General features: G+C 49.3%; 1 protein-coding gene across 1 annotated transcript; it reads right to left on the reverse strand.

Annotated features, from left to right (window-relative positions):
• Nucleotides 1-7,897: 7,897 nt before the first annotated feature.
• On the reverse strand, nucleotides 7,898-8,949 carry LOC310890654 (olfactory receptor 14C36-like). Its single transcript, XM_083852967.1, has one exon. It carries the CDS (start codon nucleotides 8,855-8,857, stop codon nucleotides 7,928-7,930), a length of 930 nt encoding a protein of 309 aa, XP_083709093.1. The 5' UTR covers nucleotides 8,858-8,949; the 3' UTR covers nucleotides 7,898-7,927.
• Between the last annotated feature and the right edge of the window lie 12,102 nt (nucleotides 8,950-21,051).

A 21,051-nucleotide genomic window follows, 5' to 3' on the forward strand; every position in this document is an offset into this window, starting at 1 on the left:
CTGCATCTGTGCTGTTAAAATGGGAATAAGTCGCAAAAAAATAATCACAGAATCATAGAATATTTCGAGTTGGAAGGGATGCATAAGGATCATCAAGTCCAGCTCCTGGCACCACACAGGTCTACCCCAAAATTCAGACCATGTGACTAAGTGCACAGTCGAAATGCTTCTTAAACTCTGAGAGGCTTGGTGCAGTAACTAGTTCCCTGGGGAGCCTGATCCAGTGGGCGACCATCCTCTCGGTGAAGTACCTCTTCCTGATGTGTAGCCTAAACCTCCCCTGCCTCAGCTTGACACCATTCCCATGGGTCCTATCACTGGTGACTAAAGAGAATAGATCGGCGCCTTCCCCTCCACTCCCCACCGTGAGGAAGCTGTAGACTGCGATGAGGTCTCCCCTCAGCCTCCTCTTCTCCAGGCTGACCAGGCCAAGTGACCTCAGCCGCTCCTCATACGTCTTCCCCTCTAGGCCCTTCACCATCTTTGGAGCCCAGTATCTTACTGACTTGAAGAAAGAGGCTTTAATCTCTCCTGGTTTGTTTCCTAATGAAGGAGCACGAAAGAGATGCGTGTCCTTGTCTCTGAAGAGGAGGTGAAGGAACAGCTAGGGTAAGGAACACAAAAATCAGTTGCACCAGACTAAACTGTGGTTGTATCTGAGCTTGGAGACTGCAACCCTCTTCAGACTTTCAGATCTAGAGGAACACTTTGGCTGCAGCCTAAAAGCCACGTGTACATAAGCTCCCCCAAGCCAGCCAATCTTCTTCCCATGACCTGCCAGGAAACAGCAATGTAGGCATGTAACCAAATTAAAGCCCAAACCTTCAGCCCAGCCCTTGACCTGAATAGTGAGTGAGGATCCGGATCCTGGCATTTATACATGAGAGTCAGTCAAAGTAAATACTGTAGTCAGAGGTCACGGGGCTAGATTTTGAAAAGTCCTACAGAAAGAAGAGATCTCAGAAAAGCAAATTTAAATAACATTAATGTCAAGAAAAGTAATTCTGATTGCTATATTCTTTATCTGCCGTGACTAGACAGAAGGAAATCTATGATAACAATTTTGCCTTTAAGGTCATTTTCTTTTTCCTTTTATTTCTTCTATTTTTTTGTAAATTGATTGATTGATTGATTGATTTTAACAGGCTCTGTACTAATTTTCCTCACAGAATGACTAAGAGAAATGTGACCCTTGTGCACCATTTGTAGTTAATTCATTAGGTCAACTCTAACCACTAAGCCCCTTCTCAGGCTATTTCTATTAGTGATAAGGAGTGATTGACCTTCAAAGACTGAAGCCAGGTAGATGAGCCTATTCCACAAGGTCTCTTGGCTCCACCCTTGTTAAGTGAAATCTGCCAGGTGTGGATCATTTGACCTTTGCTCTATAGGAAGCATGAGGAGTGGTGGGGAATTGCCTCCCCAGGGGAGTTGGAGGCTTGTGTTATTTAGGGTGTGTTTCTATTGTGGTGCAATGGACTCAGTGTTCCCCATAGGCTGCTTTTTCTTCATGTTTTCTACCATCTCTGTGAAATAGTTTTAGTGACTCTAGGAGCTAGCTACATTGGTGGTGCCTTTTCAGTACAGTAAAACCCTGGTGGTACGACTTCACTGTGAAGTAGTTGGGAAGTGACTCAAGCTCAGAAGCTGGCAGGTAAGTGTTCCTGGGTTCTACAGTTGTTTAATGTTGAGGAGTTTGAGTACTTCCTTCACCTTGTCTGTTTTCAGTGAAATTACTTACGTGGGTTCTGAGCTCCCTTTACAGCCCTTAAAAATAAAATAACAATAAAAAAGACAAATTCAGAAGCTCAAGTGTTTACAGGTGAGCCTGACTTTGAAGAATGTTCTTAAGTATTTGTTAAGATGGAACAACAGCCTGTGTGAAAAAGGTTCCTTAATGTGAACTCAGATGATGTCTTGTGGGAAGTAGAAACAGATTTGGATAGATACTGGTGGCATTAGTGTTACTTTCGCTAAGTGGAAATTGTGAGAATGTTCTGTTCCTAAAGAAAATAATGTTCTCACTATAGGCAAGTCAAAAGCAGTGGGAAGGAAGCCTGTCCTCTTCCCTACAGGCCTGTGTCTCGGCTGTGGAGAAACTTTTGGAAGAGGTCCACCAACTTAAAGAGAACTGATCTTCCTCCCCACCTGTACAAACCAGTGTCTCAGCTCTCGGGGTTAAGCGTCCTTCTGTGCTAAGAAGACAACAGAGTGTGTAGAGGCTACCCGGGAAACTCCCCTGAAGAACACCACTGCTGCCAAGAAGAACCTGCACCTTGTAGTTCGCCGCAACCGAACTGACAAGCGAGGCAGAGAGTGAAACGGTGGGGAACTGTGTGGCCAGGTAAAGAACTCTGGAAAATGAGCCCTATCCACTTTTTGCGATACATAGTAATAGGTGTGATTGTTTTCACTGTTCCTGGGTCTGCGCACCCTCATAAACCTTTTACATGGAGCCTAATTAGATGGGAAGATCACCATGTTGTGCAGCAGATAACTACTGCTGGGGGCTCTAGCTTTAAGGTCTCACTGTGTGACCTTGTGACATGGGGCAAAAATATAGCAAACGTGTTCTGGTCAATTAAGCTTCTATATGTGCCCAAGTTCTAACCCGGGAAAGCCGTATTGTAATTATCCAAATGAATACTTTTGTGCTTATTGGGATTGTGAGACTATTGCCACAGACTGGAATCCCGGAGCTGGAGCAGATAAATATTTGAAGGTGGGGCACGGGCCACCAGGATGTAACTATAAGGGTGAACTACGGCACTACACCACCCTCCATGGCGGAGGTCTACAGTACTCCAGGTCAGATTGCAAATTCACATACATCAATGTAACCCAACCGGGGGATCAAAGATGGACCCTGGGACAACGTTGGGGAATCAGGTTTTATGAATCTGGAGCTGACAGGGGAGGGATAATGTATATAAAGAAAGAAGAGGCTAAGAACCCCCAACGGGTGGGACCAAACCAAGAACTGTCAGGGAGTATTTTAAGGATTCAACCTACACAAGCTTTTGAAATACAAACTGCTAATAGCCCAAAACCACTAAAGGTTATTAATAAATCAGTGGGTCAAAAATATGAAATTAAAAATGAAGGGATGACTGAGAATAACATGTGGAGAATCATGAATGCTAGTTATTACTTATTGAATCAAACAAATCCAAACATACCTAGACCTTGCTGGTTATGTCTTGATATAAGGCCTCCATATTACAACGCCGTTGGGGATCTGGGAAAGGCCACCCATTCAAGTAACACCAACCCTCCACAATGCAATTGGGGAAGGGATGTGGGAATAACATTGACGGAAGTAACTGGGAATGGCAGGTGTGTAGGTACGATCCCTAGTGAGAAGCTCCATCTATGCAGTATTATGGAGAAGATTACACCAGGAGGTAAAGAAAAATGGTTAATACCCGCAAATAACGCTAGATGGGTCTGCTCATCGATGGGTGTTACCCCTTGTTTATCACTTGAACTCTTTAATGTATCTCAAGATTTCTGTATACAGGTGATAATTGTACCAAGAATTCTATACCATTCTGAGGAGTACGTATATACACGGCACACGGTAGCAGAGTACCATCTAACAAAAAGAGAACCAATCACGGCTGTAACATTGGCAACGTTGATAATTCTGGGAGGCACCGGGGTGGGCACTGGAGTTGTCTCTCTGGTCAGACAAAGCCAGGAGTTCACCTCCCTATGTGTGGCTATAGGTGAAGACTTAAGTCAAGTTGAACAGTCGATTACTGCCCTGGAAAAATCGGTACGGTCACTATCAGAAGTTGTTTTGCAAAATCGTAGAGGACTAGATGTGATATTTTTGCAACAAGGTGGATTATGTGCCGCCTTGAAAGAAGAATGCTGTGTATATGCAGACCACACTGGAGTAGTGAGGGATACAATGAGGAAGCTCAGAGAAGGATTGGAAAAGAGGAAACGAGAAAACGAAGCCAGGCAGAATTGGTATGAATCTTGGTTTAATTATTCACCTTGGCTTACAGCTTTGCTGTCAACAATAGCAGGACCTTTGTTGTTATTAGTGTTAGGGCTAACCTTTGGACCATGTGTTTTTAACCGAGTAATCGCGATTGTAAAAAGCCATTTAGAGGCAACGCATTTGATGCATATCCCTGCTAAATATGAACCCATAACTACGGATGAGGATGCTGAAACTGCTGAAATGTTAATGCTTAGTAGTCAGGCATACCAGGAATTAATGAACAAAATAACTAACAAAAAGAAAAAGGAGGGATTGTGATGTATAAAGCATGTTTGTTCATTATTTCCCATGGCTATATTAAGAAGGAACAAAGGGAGTCACCCAGGTGGCGGCAAGAACTCTGAGGCACCCTGCCTGTTGCTGTCTTGGACAGAAGATTGAGAGAACTTTGTGTAAACAATGTAATTGCAAAAATGATAACCCACTGCCCTATCTTAAGACAAACCAACCTGACCAATTAAGGAGGGGAAAACACCACATACCAAGCAGGGGAAGACTACTGCCTTCATCCGTGCGACCACCGGAGGGACCGGAGACGACCTGCTAGCAACAGTTGACGCAGCCGCAGTACCAGGAAGGGGGGCTACGTAACCCCGGAAGAACCTGGTGATAAAAGGGTACTGCGAAAGGGGGGGGGGCGCGCACCGTTTGGAGGAGCATGGACTCCCTGGCTGCCCAGCGCTGTCGTGCTTGCTGATCGCTTACTCAATAAACTAATTCTTTCTGGCTAAAAGAGTAATTTATAACAGTATAGTCATTGCAATGGGGCCTCACTGCTTCCTTGATACCCTGTGCAGGGGTGGGCAGGTGTCCTAATGAAGTTCTTCTCGTGTCATCACACTGCCCACCACATCATACAGACCCCAAGAAGAGCCCTGAGCCAGACGGGGGGGTGCAGGATCTCCCCTCCCAGTGGCTGGGGTCAGGCCTTGGCCCTTCTGCTTCACCAAAACCAACCAAGACTTTTCTCAGCACAGCGCTTTGCCTGTCTGCAATCATGGCCTCCAATGATCTGCCCTAACAAGTCCCTGGGGAGGCTTTGTTAGTTACAGCCCTCAGTGGGGCCCATTAATACTCCAAGTCACTTCAACTTTTTCTCCTGACTTTACCTTCTCAAGCAGTTGCATCATTCTCCTCTCACTACCCAAGCTTAGTAGTGTCAGCACCAAAATACACCACGGAACACATTAAAACAGAGAAAGTCCTAAGCAGCCATATCTCTCCCACAGTTTTCTTCAAGTCTTCAGGACTTGTGCAGCTAACTGGAGAACTTTCATGGTGTAGTTAAGGAGGAAGATTTCAAAGAGCATCTAATAGAAATCTTTCCACATTTTAAAGGCTGAATTCTGTTGCATTTCAGTTTGGAGCATCATTTCCCTATAGATAGTGGTCTAGGGTTACTCCTTTGAAGCCCTGCTTAGGTAGGAAGAACAGGGGTTTTCCTATTTAAAAACAAATAACAGGAAATCATGCTGCAATTTAAAAAAAAAAAAAACTTCAAGTTCCTCATTTTGTTGCCTCCAATTATGTTATCCTTCCCATAAGAATGACTGTACACGATATATTTTACACTGATTAATAGGAAATTTAAAATCATAGTGTTAATATTAATCCATATCATAGTAATTCAATGATAAATGATGAGTTTCTTGCTAAGGAAACCATTAGACAGACTGCTGAGAGATGGGCGAGCTGGAACTCACTGAAACTCAAAGCAGCAACTGGGCTGGTGAGAGCAGTCTGAATGATCCAAGAGTAAGGGGAGGGCAAAGCAGGAGAACCATGGGAAGTGAATGGGTCCAGACAGGCAGCTGGCAAGGGGACATTCAGCAGGGTCTGTGTAACCAAGATTGGTTTCATGCCTGGAAGATGAGGGAGCACACCATGATAGACAGTGATGACAAAGCAAGTACAGGCGAACAGCAGGATTTCTTCTCCTGTCCTGAATATACATCCTGAAAATTTCTTCATGATAGAAATTATTCACGTGAGACATTTAATGGAAGGGATTGAATCATTTGAGCTGATGAGTAGGTGCTTTATTAATTGAGTACTAAAGAATTTATTGGGTATTCGGGCAGAATATTGCTGTCCGACCACAAGCAACCATGGAAAACCTCCTGTGGCCCCATTCTGTTTGAGGCACTTCCCTGGACCAGCAGATGTCAGAAAAGACCTGCAGGAGACCGGAGCCCTTTGGGAAAATGAGGTGGAGCCAGGTGGAGTTCCCAGGGCACCTCCACTGCCAGCAGTGGTCTTTGTCCCTGTAACTGCAGCCCAGCCCAGCACAGGAAACCCCTTCAAAGACAACACCCTAGTTCAGTGTGTTCCTGGGATTGACCTAGATTTGAAATGGCCTTTGGGAACCCATGATACTTTCCCTTTTTCCTACGAGACACATGAACATCCGTTCAGATTCCTGGGTCATCTTTAGCAAACTCAGGCTTCAAAACTCAAGTATAGCATGCTTCAAATGGCTGAGCCAGAACCCATCAGCTTGCCCCACTTTAATAATGGTCCCTGTACAACTGAGGTTTTGAAAGTGAAAAATGTGAAATGACCTGTCAGGTCAACGTGCAGAGTAAGGGAATGTCATAGGCATTGTGCTGGATTGTCAGAAGGCAAAAAGCACTGCATTGTGCCTCAGAGTAATCAAGGAGACCAAATCCAGTTCATCTGTGAGATAAAGCAAAGTGAAGGACGTTGAGTTGTGTCCTAACATGAAGAAGGATGTACATGACTGGTGAAGGAGCTGTCTTTTTGTGCCATCACCAATGCAAATTACACAAGAACTACATCAAATAAAGGTAAGCTGTCCCACCCTGGCCCTGTCACCCCACGGGGCAGCGGAGGGAACTTTTTCAGTTTCAGCCTCTTTTCCAGAGAGGCTTTGCCCTCTCCCTGCGCACCACGGGGCAGAGCCTGGCCCTGGACGCTCCGTGAGCGCCGTGCAGGTCGTGGCAGGCTGCGGTGAGGGGACGAATGCCCTGGGCCCCCTTCCTGCTCTGCCCAGGCCAGCAAGGGCCCCGAGCGGCCTCGTGTCCCCTGCCCCTGCAGCTCTGGGCTCCCTTCCCCAGCCCTGGCTCTGCAGCACCAAGCCCTGCTGGGAGCCCTCCCCTGCATGCTGCCACCGCTCCCTGACGCTGCTGGTGCCCTCTGCCGGGCACTGCCCAGCCCAGCCCAGCCCCTGCCCACCTCTCCCCACCTCCCGGACCTTCCTTGGTCACCCAGTCTTGGCCCTTTCCTACTGTTCACTGAAGGCCTCTGAGACCTTTGTGCTGTGGCCTCGCTGTGTGTCCTGGCATTGCAGAGCTCCCATCAGCCCGTGCATCCTTTGGCTTAGCTTTACTGTGAAGACCCACTCGCTGCCCACCCAGCACAAGGCACACGGCATCCCAGGAGAACCCTTAGGATATCCTGGTGGCTCCCGATACCTCCCTGATGCCGCCAGCGCTCTCACGTTTCAATCCCAGGAAGCTGCTTCTTGACCAGTCAGGGCCTCCAGGGGCACTGGGCATCCACCAGTGACGACTTAGTCCAGCTTTGACTTCCTCATCCCCCACCCCGTGCCCTCCTGCCCCTGTGTCCAGGTGGCACCCAAGCACAAGAGTGAGGCCTTGAGCCTGGCACTCCCTGAGCGTCTTCTGCACTCCAGTTTGGGAAGAAGAGCCCTGAGCACTGAGCAACTTCACTTTTATTAACAAGATGCCACAATGGAGGTCAGGTGTCATTTAGGAATAAACACATTCAGAGAAAGCCTCTGAGTCACACAGAGGGTTGGTCATCTGGAAAAGAGTAATGAAAGCAAATATTTATCTGCAAACAGAATTTTAAAGAATACTGAACTAAAGGTCACAAATTGCCTGAGATTAACTTGAGTAAAACTAGAAAAGGGAGATAGCCAATTCATTGCTAAGTAATTATTACCACTAGAATCAGTTTCTTCAGTGTGGCTTTCAGGTCCTGGTTCCTCATGCTGTAGATGAGGGGGTTCACTGCTGGAGGTACTACTACATATAAAACTGCCAGCAGCAGGTCCAAGGATGATGAGGAGATGGAGGGGGGCTTCAGGTAGGCAAACATGGCAGTGCTGACAAACAGGGAGACCACAGCCAGGTGAGGGAGGCACGTGGAAAAGGCTTTGTGCAGGCCCTGCTCAGAGGGGATCCTCAGCACAGCCCTGAAGATCTGCACATAGGACACCACAATGAAAACAAAGCAACCAAATACCAAAGAAACACTAAACACAAGTGCCCCAACTTCCCTGAGGTAGGCATCTGAGCAGGAGAGCTTGAGGATCTGGGGGATTTCACAGAAGAACTGGTCCACAGCATTGCCTTGGCAGAGGGGCAGAGAAAATGTAGTGGCCGTGTGCAGGACAGCATTGAGAAAGCCACTGCCCCAGGCAGCTGCTGCCATCTGGGCACAAGCTCTGCTGCCCACGAGGCTCCCGTAGTGCAGGGGCTTGCAGATGGCAACGTAGCGGTCGTAGGCCATGATGGTGAGAATGGAATACTCTGCTACAACGAAGAAGACAGAAAAGAAGACCTGTGCAGCACACCCTTGATAGGAGATGGCCCTGGTGTCCCAGAGGGCATTGGCCATGGCTTTGGGCAGAGTGGTGGAGATGCAGCCCAGGTCGAGGAGGGCGAGGTTGAGGAGGAAGAAGTCCATGGGGGTGTGGAGGCGGTGGTCGCAGGCTACGGCGGTGAGGATGAGGCCGTTGCCCAGGAGGGCAGCCAGGTAGATGCCCAGGAAGAGCCCGAAGTGCAGGAGCTGCAGCTCCCGCGTGTCTGCGAATGCCAGCAGGAGGAACTCGCTCACAGAGCTGCTGTTGGGCATTTGCTGGTTCTGGACATGGGGTTCTGACCAAGGAGGGAAAAGGCAGTAAGAAAATACAACAGAATTATCTGATAATATGTGATTCAGTTTCAGCCTCTTAACCACACATTAGGCAGGTCCCTTTCATGACCTCTGACTGGGGCGTCCTGAGGCTGTCCCTGGAAGCAGGGCACTCTGCTGTGGGCAGTGTAGTTAACAGTCCTTACCTATAAAAAGAAGTAAAGAGGAACATGGAGTATTCTCAGATTAATTTAACTCTTGTTGTGAACAAATTTTTACTCCCAAGTCCCCTAATGGCAGAGAAGGGATGTGGCGATTTCTTTTCCTATACTGTCATTCCTGCTGCACTTCAAGTGAAACCTTGTGGATCCTCAGTGTCACAGATACTATTCCTCTAGTGCAGAGTGTACTTCAGAGAGCACAGCCAGTCTGTCCATGAGTTCTGGTCTCAGCTGCCCCTTGCTGGTGGGAGAGGAGAGCAGCAATTGTCCCAGGGAGGTGCCTGAGCCCTCCCTCGCACAGCATTTCTGGCAGCAGCTCCCTCTCACCGCCTGCCCATGTCCCTGCCTGGAGCCAGATCAGTGTCAGATCAGTTAAATCCTGAGGGGAGCACAAACCTGATGTTGGTGCAGTCTTTAAACTGAGGTGACTGTAGGGACTTTATGAATTTCATCGCTTCCATACTGAAATCTCAGTGCAATGCTCTAGGAGTTTCAGTCTCCTGTACAATCCTGACAAATTACCATGAAACCTTCCTCCCCTGCACTGTAGTAACCTGAAAGCACAGACTATAGAAAAAATCTTACCCTTCAGGTAACCCCTGTCTTAGCCTTCCTCCTTAAATGTCCAATCATAAATGTCATTATCTAAAGCATTTTCTACTCATTTCTGGAGAAACAGAGAGACCCATCCTGACAGCCGCTATCAGCCATCGGATGTGCCAGCTGTAGAAGACCCCTCTGGCAACCCCACCTGCATGGCCCTGCAGCCAGAGACTCACGGTGCCAAGAGCCTGCAGATCTGTCCTGCCACACGTTGCCCTCTGTTGCTGCGCTCCTCACTGCCTCCAAGCCCTCTCTCCTTCTCTCCTCTCCCCGTGCCACCTGCGGTCAGAGCCCCCAGCCCTGCTGCGCTGTGCACAGGAGCTGCTCCTGGGCACAGCTGTCTCTCTGCAGCGCTGCCCGCTTGCCACGAGCTCCCCTTGGGCCCCTGAGCCCGGCCCAGCTCAGCAGCACAGCACCCGACCATGGCATCGCTTGCTCTGTGCCATTGGGCTCCCTCGAGGTGTCCCCAAGGCCTCAGGGCTGACAGCTCCCGAAGGCAGCAGGGTCTCTGCTGGGCTGTGGTGTCTGAAGCAGGCTGATATCATCGCCGACTGCTCCTCTTTGTAGAAGTCAGGGACTGATTTTTACAAGTGTGATTTGTGCTGTTGGACTGTGGTTGTCAAATGTTGTGCTTTAACCCATCAGCCACCTTAGCACCACACAGATGTTAGTTGACACCCACCCCCAAAAGATAACGGGTTGAAATAAAGATAGTTTAAATGGACAGAAATTGAAGAGATAGTAATAACTTTAACAATACTACTAATAAATAATAATAATTTTTATTTTTTTATTATTATATGTATAAAGCAAGTGATGCACAATGCAATTGCTCATCACACACTGACCGATGCCCAACCTTTCCCCAAGCAGGGGTCCCCCTGAACCTGACCAGCCTGCATTATGTTCTCCTGTGCAGGTCCCTTGACCTTACTTTGTTTTAGGGCAATACAAGCTTTCAGAAGGATTAGGACTATTTTCTTCCCTTTCTCAAATACTTCTTGAGCTGTGTTGCCCCATGTGATGATGACATCAATGTACTGGAGGTGTTCAGGAGCTTCCCTGTGTTCCAGGGCAGTCTGGATCAGCCCATGGCAAATGGTAGGGCTGTGTTTCTACCCCTGGCGCAGTCCATTCCAGGTGGACAGGACGCCCCTCCAAGTGCAAGCAAAGTGCGGCCTTCACACTGCTGTCAAAGGGATGGAGAAAAATGCATTAGCAGTATTAATTGTGGCAGAGCGCTTGGCTGCCTTTGACTGCAGTTCGTACTGAATGAAGTTCTAGCATGCCCAGCACAGCAGCACTCAGCGGTGGTGTGACTTCATTCAGGCCACAGAAGTCCACCGTTCTCTTCCACTCACCATTAGAATTTTGCACTGTCCATATGGGACTACTAAAGGGTGAGCAAGTGTAGCTGATCACCCCTTGGCTCTGCAGTCAATGAACCAGCTCATGCATGGGAATCAGGGAGTCTCTGTGAGTGCAGTACTGCCTCAGGTGCACTGTTGTGGTAGCGATTGGCACCTGCTGCCCGTTGGCCATCAGCACCTGCACAGCAGAAGGGTCCTGTGAGAGAGTGGGCAAGGTAGACAACTGTTTGATGGTCTCCGTCTCCAAGGGAGTCATGCCCAAAGTCCATCCAGTAAACGTTTGGATCTTTGAAGTACCCTCTCCTGATTTAGTCTGTGCCAAGGTTACACAGAGCCTCCAGACCAGTCCCAATGGGTTGCTTTTGCCACTCCTTCCCAGTTAGACTCATTTCAGCCTCCAGTACAGTTAACTCTTGGGTTTGATGTGCCAGGCCAATACTCCTCAGAGTCCAATACACACAATTGTCCCCTTCCTTCCCCTGGCTCGAGGCTGGGCCCCTCTAGTCCTGCTCATAGTATTCATTACTCTGTTTGGAGGACTGCCTGCTAGAAACTGGAGCAGCAATTTTCTCAGAAGAACCACTTTTTTGCAAATGCTTTTCCTTGCGCTTCATGGATCCATGCCTCTAGGGTGGAGGTAGGGCAGATTTTTGCAGCCCGTTTTCTCATGGCCTTTCCGGGGTCACACAGTTAAAACCACAGGGTGGCACATAGCATGCACGCACTACATCAACTTTCTTGAGCAGATGGATGCTTACACCTGATAGCTGAGCTATTGGTTCGTGCAGGTGGGGAGGAAGATGTATCTCTTGTAGTTCTAGCATCTCGTGAGAAAGTTTCTCTCTAGACGAGATGCAGGCCCATAGGGAAGAAGAGAGACTTTCGTTGTCTAGGTCACTATCAATCACCTTCAGCATGGCTAATTTCCTCAGGTACCGGATACCCCTCTGCATGTTGGTCCACTTTCCTGGTTGACATACAAGATCTTTCTTGAAGGGAGACCTTTCCTTGACGCCTGACAGGATTAAATTCCTTGTGCCCTTTTCCAATGGCTTTGTCAATCACTCCTTCTCTAGAGGGGGATCCCAGCTGCTTGGCTTCCCTGCCCTCTAATTCCAGGCTATTGGCCCTGTTCTCCCAGCACGGGGGCAGCCAGGTGACAATGTGCTCACCAAGATGATGGCTGAAATCTTTTCCCTTATCTCATAGCTTACCCTGGGAAAGGGATCACGTGGTTTCTGATGTTTAGGTGATTTCTTCTTCTTTGTCCTCCTGCTTCCATGGTGGCCCTTCTTTGATGAAACCTGCCTTATCTTCTTCTTCCTCCTTTCTTGTCTGGGTAGGAGTTTCTTCACTTTCTAAAGAACAACTGACTTCCGCACACATTGTTTTCTCTTGCATAAAGAGGCAACCAATAGTGGCACAGGCTGGTTCTCTGGCCCAGCCATGGGGCCCATTTCAGGGGCTGGAGTGGCTGCAGGGCCCATCACAGGAGTTGTCCTGGCTGCAGGGCCTTTCAGAGCAGTTGGAGTGGCTGCAGGGCCTATCGCAGTTTTTGGAGTGGCTCTAGGGCCTGTCACAGGGGTTGGTTTAAATTTAGGCCCATCTGAGGGGGTGTGGTGCTTGAAGCAAACTGAAGTCATCACCGACTGCCCTTCCCTGAACACAGGAGAGATGAATTTTACAAGTGCGATTTGTGCTATTAGAGTGTGGTTGTCAAACATGTTGTCCTTTAACCTGGCAAGTAGCTCAGCACCACACAGCAGTTAGCTCACACCAACCCCCCAAATGCTTATGTGTTGAGATAAGGGCAGTTTAACGGACCGAATGATGATGATGATGATGATTATTATTATTATTATTGTTATGTACAAAGCAAGCTATGCACAGTGCAATTGCTCATTACTTACTGATGTCCAGCCCATCCCCAAATGGTAGAACATTGTGGTAACCACCTGCACCTGCTCTTCTTTGACCTTCAACAGTTCCACAAACGGAAGGCTCCTCCCAGAGACTGGGCAAGGTAGACAACTTTTTAATATCCTCTGTCTCCAAGGCAGCTATCCCAAAACCCCACGTGTACCAGTTTGGATCTTTGAAGTACCCCCTCGTGGGGAAGTCTATGTCAAGGTTTCATAGATCAACATTCTTCTTCCTCCTTTCTTTTCTGGGTAGTAGTTCTTTTCCATTCTAAGGAGCCTGATTTTCACACCCATTGTTTTCTCCTGCATATAGAGGCAACGGATACTGGCACAGGTTGGCACTGTGGCCTAGCAAGACCAGACCTGGGGGGTCTGGTCTAGTCCCCAGACTAGACCTGGGGCCTGTCCCAGGGGCTGGAGTGGCTGCAGCACATGTCAGAGGTGTTGGAGTAGCTGCAGGGCCTGTCACAGGGGTTGGAGTGGCACTGACTGAGGCTCAGTAAGCACAGACCAAGTCCCAGCACATTCCAGTGATTTGTGTCCCTTTGGAATTGCCAAGGTGATAACACCTCCTTTTCAAGCACTTCTACAGTTTTTAAGGATTCTGCACATGCTCAGGGGGGAAGTTCCAAAGCCCTGGAGGTGCCCACTGCTCTAGGTGCCTACCCTTATCCTCCCACTCTCCCTGCCTCTCCTAACTCTCCTGCCCTGGGGCAGGTCTCTGGAGGGCATTCTTAAATAGCTGTTTATCCTTAAACGAAAGTTGAAACACATTCAGGAGACATCACAATAGGAGCATCCCAAGGATATTCTAAGCTTTGTAGAGCTAGTGTAATTAGCCTGGAGGAGAAGGGGAAGGTGAAGGAAAAAGGGGGACTGAATAAATGGAGAAGTGTCCCTCCCTTTTCTCCCCCTAGATTGGCTCCCTAAAGCAAAAAGGTCAAGAGTGTAATTCTTAAGTTTCTGAGTGATGGTTCCTGAGGTACGGAGGTGATGGCAATGCTCAGTACAAATAGCACATTTGTCACATGACCAGACATTTTATAGACTCATAAGCCAGTGTTACACAGCATAGAAAAATAACTTTAAACCAGCCCCAGAAATGATAAACAGCACAATGGGAACACATGCAGTAAGTAATGTGCTATACAACACATTTCTGAAAGCAAACACAACAGACCTGAGCTCCAAAACGTCGACATTGTGATCAGCAACTATTAAACTGGTCTAGTGCTTATAACAATTTAATTTTAGCACTCTCTGGTAAGATCTGTCATTATCTCAACCCTTCGTGCCCCACTCTGCGTGCCAAAAAGACTGCTGTGGTTTAACGCGGCAGTTCGAGTACATGGAATAATTCGAATGAGTCCACAGGAGGGCCACAGAGATGGTCAAGGGGCTGGAGCACGTCTGCTATGAAGGCACACTGAGCGAGCTGGTACTGCTCAGCCTGGATGTCCCGGTTTCAGTTAGCAGAGAGTTAATTTTCCTCCTAGTAGCTGGTAGGGTGCTATGTTTTGGATTAGGATGAGAAGAGCGCTGATAACATGCTGATGTTTAATTGTTGCAGAGCAGTGTTTACACCAGGCCAAGGACTTTTCAGCTTCTCGCTCTGTCCTGCCAGCGAGCAGGCTCGGGGTGCAGCAGGAGGGGACAGACCCAGGACAGCTGACCCTAAATATGGGGGGGGGGGGGGGGGCTAGCCGGGGTGGGGGGGCCGGCTGCTCGGGGATAGGCTGGGAATCGGTCAACGGGTGGTGAGCAATTGCATTGTGCATCACTTGTTTTCTTACACATTATTATTATTATTATTATTATTATTATTATTATTATTTTCCTGTCTTAATAAACTGTCTTTATCTCAACTCACAGGCTTCACTTTCCCGTTTCTCTCCCCAATCCCAGAGAGGGAGGGGGGAGGGTGAGCGAACGACTTTGTGGTGTTTAGCTGCCAGCCGGGTTAAAACACAACACTCGGGTAGATAATGACTGGAGGATATGGACTTAAACTAAAAGAGGGGAGATTTAGACTAGACAATAGGAGGAAAATCTTGCTGTAAGGGTAGTGAGGTACTGGAACAGGTTGCCCAGAGAAGTTGTGGATGCCCCGTCCCTGGAGGTGTTCAAGGCCAGGCTGGATGAGGCCTTGGCCAGCCTGATCTAGTGGGTGGAATCTGGGGGGAGTTCACTTAGATGATCTGTAAGGTCCCTTCCAACCCAAGCCATTCTACGATTCTATGATACTAGGATGAAAATTAACTCAATCCTAACCAAAACCAGGACACAAATAGACTAAGGGCAAGATACCTCTGTGTGTATATCAAAAGAGAGGAAAAGTGGTGATAGTTATTAAGAAAGTGTAAGACCTGAGTATGACATAGGGACAATGGTACGGAGTAAGGGGTGGATATAGTCTGAGTTTAGCTGGGATAGACTTAATTTTTCTTCCTAGCAGCTGGTGTGGTGCTGTGTTTTGGATTTACAGAATCAGCGAATCACGGAGTAGTTTGGGTAGGAAAGGACCTTAAAGATCCTAAAATTCCAACCCCTCTGCCGTGGGCAGAGACACCTTCCACTAGACCAGCTTGCTGAAAGCCCCATCCAAGCTGGCCTTCAAAAGTTCCAGTGAGGGGGGTCCACGACATCTCTGGGCAGCCTGTTCCAGTGCCTCACCACCCTCTGAGTAAAGAACTTCTGCCTAATATCTAATCTAAACCTACCCTCTTTCAATGTAAAACCATTTCCCCTAGTCCTATCACTACACTAGTTGATGAAGAGTCCCTCCCCAGCTTTCCTACAGCCCCCTTTAGGTAGTAGAAGGCCGCCATAAGGTCTCGCCAGAGCCTTCTTTTCTCTAGGCTGAACAACACCAAATCCCACAGCCTGTCTTCAGAGGAGAGGTGCTCCAGCCCCTTGATCATCCTCGTGGCCCTCCTCTGGATTCATTCAAATAGATCCGTGTCCTTCTTATGCTGGGGGCCCCACAGCTAAACACAATACCTGACGTGTGGCCTCACCAGGGCTGAGTAGAGAAGCACAATCACTTCCCTACTCCTGCTGACCACACCGTTCCTGGTACAAGCCCGGATGCTGTTGGCCTTCTTGGCCACCTGAGCACCCTGCTGGCTCCTATTCAGCCGACTGTTCACCAATACCCCCAAGTCCCTTTCCGATGGGCAGCATTCCACGCGCCATTCCTCAGCATTGCATGGGGTTGTCGTGCCCCAAGTGCAGGACCCAGCACTTGGCCTTGTTGAACTTTCATAGATTTGGCCTTGGCCCATGAGTCCAGCCTATCTAGGACCCTCTGCAGAGCCCACCTACCGTCCAGCAGACCAACACTCACTTCTAACTTAGTGTTGTCTGCAAACTTACTGAGGGTGAACTTAATCCCCTTGTCCAGATCATTGATGAAAATATTCAAGGGAACTGGCCCCAGAACTGAGCCCTGGGGGTCACCACTACAGAACGGCCTCCAACTCCATTTAGCTCCATGTCCCACAACTCTTTGGGCCCAGCCACCCAGACACTTTTTAATCCAAGGAAGCAGATACCCGTCCAAGCCTCGAGCAGCCAGTTTCTCTGGGAGAACTCTGTAGGAAACAGTTTCAGAATCCTTACTGAGGTCTAGATAAAGCACATCCACGGCCATTACGTCATCCACTGAGTGCATCACTTTGTCATAGAAGGAGTTTAGATTTGTCAAGTAGGACCTGACTTTGGTAAAGCCCTCCTGACTGCGCCTGATCACCTGGTTGTCTTCTAAGTGTTGCATGATGGTACTCAAGATAATGTGCTCCATGAACTCCCCCGTCACTGGTCAGACTGACAGGCCTGTAGTTCCCCAGATCCTCCTTCCAGCCATTTTGTAGGTGGGCATCATATTTCCTTGTCACCAGTTGACTGGGAACACCCCTGATAGCCAGGACTGCTGATAAATGATGCAAAGCGGCCTGGTGAGCACTTCTGCCAGCTCCCTCAGTACCAAGAGGGGGATCCCATCTAGCTCCATAGACTCGTGAACATCTCCCATGAGGGATGCCATACGAGCAGTGGTGCTGCTCCCCAGGAACCAGGCCAGCTTCCTACAGAGCTGCCTTACGAGGAACATGGCCACCAAGAAGATCTGAGGTATCAGACTCAGCTCAGATCCGGTGTGACACCACATGGAGAAGGGCTTGCAGCCAGCAGGGAAAGAGGTGCAGGTCTGAGAGTCCTTCGAATAGCCTAGTTTTTAGAGGTTAGAGGGCTGTGACAAGGCTGCGAGTCCCAACAGGACCCAGGGCTTTGTGTCCATGGCTCTGACTGTTGTCTCTGCCACTGAGGCCTAGGAGGAGACAGCTTCTCGGTAAAGCACCAGGGCCTCATTGCCTCCTCGCCCCCACCCATGAACCAGGCAGGGCTCGTACCCTTCTCCTGCACTTGGCCATGCACATCCCCATCTCCTCCTGTCCCAGGAAGAGCCCTGAGCAGTGTGTGAAGGGAAAGGATCTCCCTTCCCAGGGGCTGGGGGTCAAGGCCTGACCCTTGTGCTTGGTGAAACACATCCAGTTTTCCTACACATCGGGGTCACATTCACATTGCCTTTGGCTCCCTGTCCTCCCTGCCTCCAATGCTCTGTTCTAACGAGCTCCAAGGGAGGCTGTGTCAGTGCTGGCCCTCAGGGGGACACTGCAGGAAACTTGCCTCTGACTTGGACTTGTTGAGAGATGTCTTCAATTTTCTCTCAATGCCCTAGGTTCGTGGGCTCCTCACCAAAGCCCCCCGAGGGGGGATTCCAATGCTTTGGGCTGGGCATCTGGTGCTGAGCTGGGCCAGGCTCGTGGGACAGAGAGAGCTCGTGGCAAGAGGGCCCTGGTGCAGAGAGACAGCTGTGCCCAGGAGCAGCTCCTGTGCACAGCGCAGCAGGGCTGGGGGCTCTGACCGCAGCTGGCACGGGGACAGGAGAGAAGGAGAGAGGGCTTGGAGGCAGTGAGGAGCGCAGCAACGGAGGGCAGCGTGTGGCAGGACAGATCTGCAGGCTCTTGGCACCGTGAGTCTCTGGCAGCAGGGCCATGCAGGTGGGGTTGCCAAAGGGGTCTTCTACAGCTGGCACGTCCGATGGCTGATAGCAACTATCAGGATGGGTCTCTCTGTTTCTCCAGCGAGGAGTAGAAGATGCTGTAGAGAATGGCATTTATGATTGCATTTTTCAAGAGAAAGACCAAGGCAGGGCCTACCAGAAAGGCAAGATTTTGTCTGTAGCCTCTGCTTGAAGAATCCTGCAGTGCAGGGAAGGCAGGTTTCATGGTAATGAGCTTTCAGGATTTTGCAGAAGACTGAGACTCCTGGAGCATTGCAGTGAGGGACCTCTCACTCACCGAGGGACCTCTCTCTCACCTCTCACCGAGATTAACTCCCCTTGTCCTTATGGGGGACTTCAACTTGCCAGACGTTAACTGGGAGTGCCACACGGCTGACACGAGCAAGTCCAGGAGGTTCATGAAGCACCTAGATGATAACTTCTTGGTGCAGGTGCTAACGGAGCCAACTAGGAAAGGTGCCCTCCTAGACCTGTTGCTAGAAAACAGAGAGGGTCTGGTGGGAGATGTGGTGATTGGTGGCCGCCTTGGTCATAGCAACCATGAAGTGGTTGAGTTCAAAATTTACGGTGACAGAAAGAAAAGTGCCACCAAAACCTCATCCCTAGATATGGGGAAAGCGGACTTCAGGCTGCTCAGGGAACTAGTCAGCAAGGTCCCCTGGGAAACTGCTCTTGAAGGCCTCGATGTCCACCAGTGCTGGTCATTCTTTAAACGATGCCTCCTAGAAGCACAAGATCAAGCAATTCCTAAATATCACAAGTCAGGCAGGCGGGGCAGGAGGCCGGCGTGGCTGACCAGGAACATTCTAATGGAGATTAGGTGGAAACAGAGAGTGTTTCGCTACTGGAAGGAGGGCCAGGTGTCATGGAAAGAATACAGGGATGCCGTTCGTGTTTGTAGGCAGAAAATTCGTGTGGCCAAAGCACACCTAGAGTTGAAGCTGGCTGTGTCTGTGAGAGAAAATAAAAAGGGCTTTTTCAGATATGTGAATGGAAAAAGGAGAACTAAAGAATACATAGGGCCGCTCCTTGATAGGGAAGGTCTCCTCACAGACAATGACATAGGCAAAGCAGAGACGCTTAACGCCTTCTTCGCCTCTGTCTTCAATGCCGATGATGGGCTTCGGGACCCAGGGTGCCCTGAGCTAGAGGGCTGGGACTGTGGGGATGACAAACTCCCAACCGACCCTGAACGTGTGCGGGATTTGCTACTCCACCTGGATCCCTACAAGTCCATGGGTCCGGATGGGATTCATCCCCGGGTGCTGAAAGAGCTGGTGGACGTCATCGCGGAACCTCTCTCAATTATTTTTCAACGATCCTGGGAATTTGGAGAGGTCCCGGTAGACTGGAAGCTGGCAAATGTTGTGCCGATTTACAAGAAGGGTCAGAAAGAAGACCCTAGCAATTACAGGCCTGTCAGTCTCACGTCAGTGCCTGGTAAAATCATGGAGAAGATGGTTCTCGAACTTATTGAGGCTCACCTGGGGGACAAAGCAGTCATTGGTCCCAGCCAGCATGGGTTTGTGAAGGGCAGGTCCTGCCTAACTAACCTGATTTCCTTTTATGATAAGATCACCCGTATGATGGACCAAGGGAAACCAGCTGATGTGATTTTTTTGGACTTCAGCAAGGCTTTTGACACGGTTTCCCATAGGATCCTACTGGACAAAATGTCCACCATACAGCTAAATAAAAACATCATACGATGGGTGAGCAATTGGCTAACGGGCAGGGCCCAAAGGGTTATGGTAAATGGGGCTGCGTCAGGCTGGCGGGCGGTCACCAGTGGGGTCCCTCAAGGCTCCATTTTAGGGCCGGTACTTTTCAATATTTTTATAAACGATCTGGATGTAGGAATAGAAGGTATTTTGAGCAAGTTTGCTGATGACACCAAACTTGGAGGAGTTGTGGACTCGAATGAGGGTGGAAAGGCCTTGCAGAGGGATCTGGATAGGTTAGAGAGCTGGGCGATCACCAACCACATGAAGTTCAATAAGAGCAAGTGCCGGGTCCTGCACCTGGGACGGGGAAGCCCTGGCTGCACATACAGACTGGGCAATGAGACGCTGGAGAGCAGCCTAGAAGAGAGGGATCTGGGGGTCGTGGTAGACAGCAAGTTGAATATGAGCCAGCAGTGTGCCCTGGCGGCCAGGAGGGCCAACCGTGTCCTGGGGTGCATCAAGCACGGCATCGCTAGTAGGTCAAGGAAGGTGATTGTCCCGCTCTACTCTGCGCTGGTGCGGCCTCACCTCGAGTACTGTGTGCAGTTCTGGGCACCACAGTATAAAAAGGACATGAAACTGTTGGAGAGTGTACAGAGGAGGGCTACGAAGATGGTGAAAGGCCTGGAGGGGAAGACGTACGAGGAACGGCTGAGGTCACTGGGCCTGTTCAGCCTGGAGAAGAGGAGGCTGAGGGGAGACCTCATCACAGTCTACAACTTCCTCGTAAGGGGGTGTCGAGAGGCAGGAGACCTTTTCTCCATTAACACCAGTGACAGGACCCGCGGGAACGGGGTTAAGCTGAGGCAGGGGAAATTTAGGCTCGACATCAGGAGGGGGTTCTTCACAGAGAGGGTGGTTGCACACTGGAACAGGCTCCCCAGGGAAGTGGTCACTGCACCGAGCCTGTCTGAATTTAAGAAGAGATTGGACTGTGCACTTAGTCACATGGTCTGAACTTTTGGGTAGACCTGTGCGGTATCAAGAGTTGGACTTGATGATCCTTAAGGGTCCCTTCCAACTCAGGATATTTTATGATTCTATGATTCTATGACTTATTGGCTCAGGTCTGGCCAGTGTCGGGGCCCTTATCTGACATGGGGCAGCTTCTGGATTCTTCTCGCAGAAGCCACACCTATGGCTCCCCTGCTACCAAAACCTTGCCACGTAAACCCACTACAGGCCCAGAACAATGACAATCCTTTGAACAAATTCAATGGAAGATAGTTCCTGCTGTAGCTCTGGGGCCAGTCTGAGCAGGACAGGATGTA

Source organism: Anser anser (assembly GCF_964211835.1).
Source record: "Anser anser genome assembly, contig: HAP1_SCAFFOLD_32, whole genome shotgun sequence".
NCBI lineage: Eukaryota > Metazoa > Chordata > Aves > Anseriformes > Anatidae > Anser > Anser anser.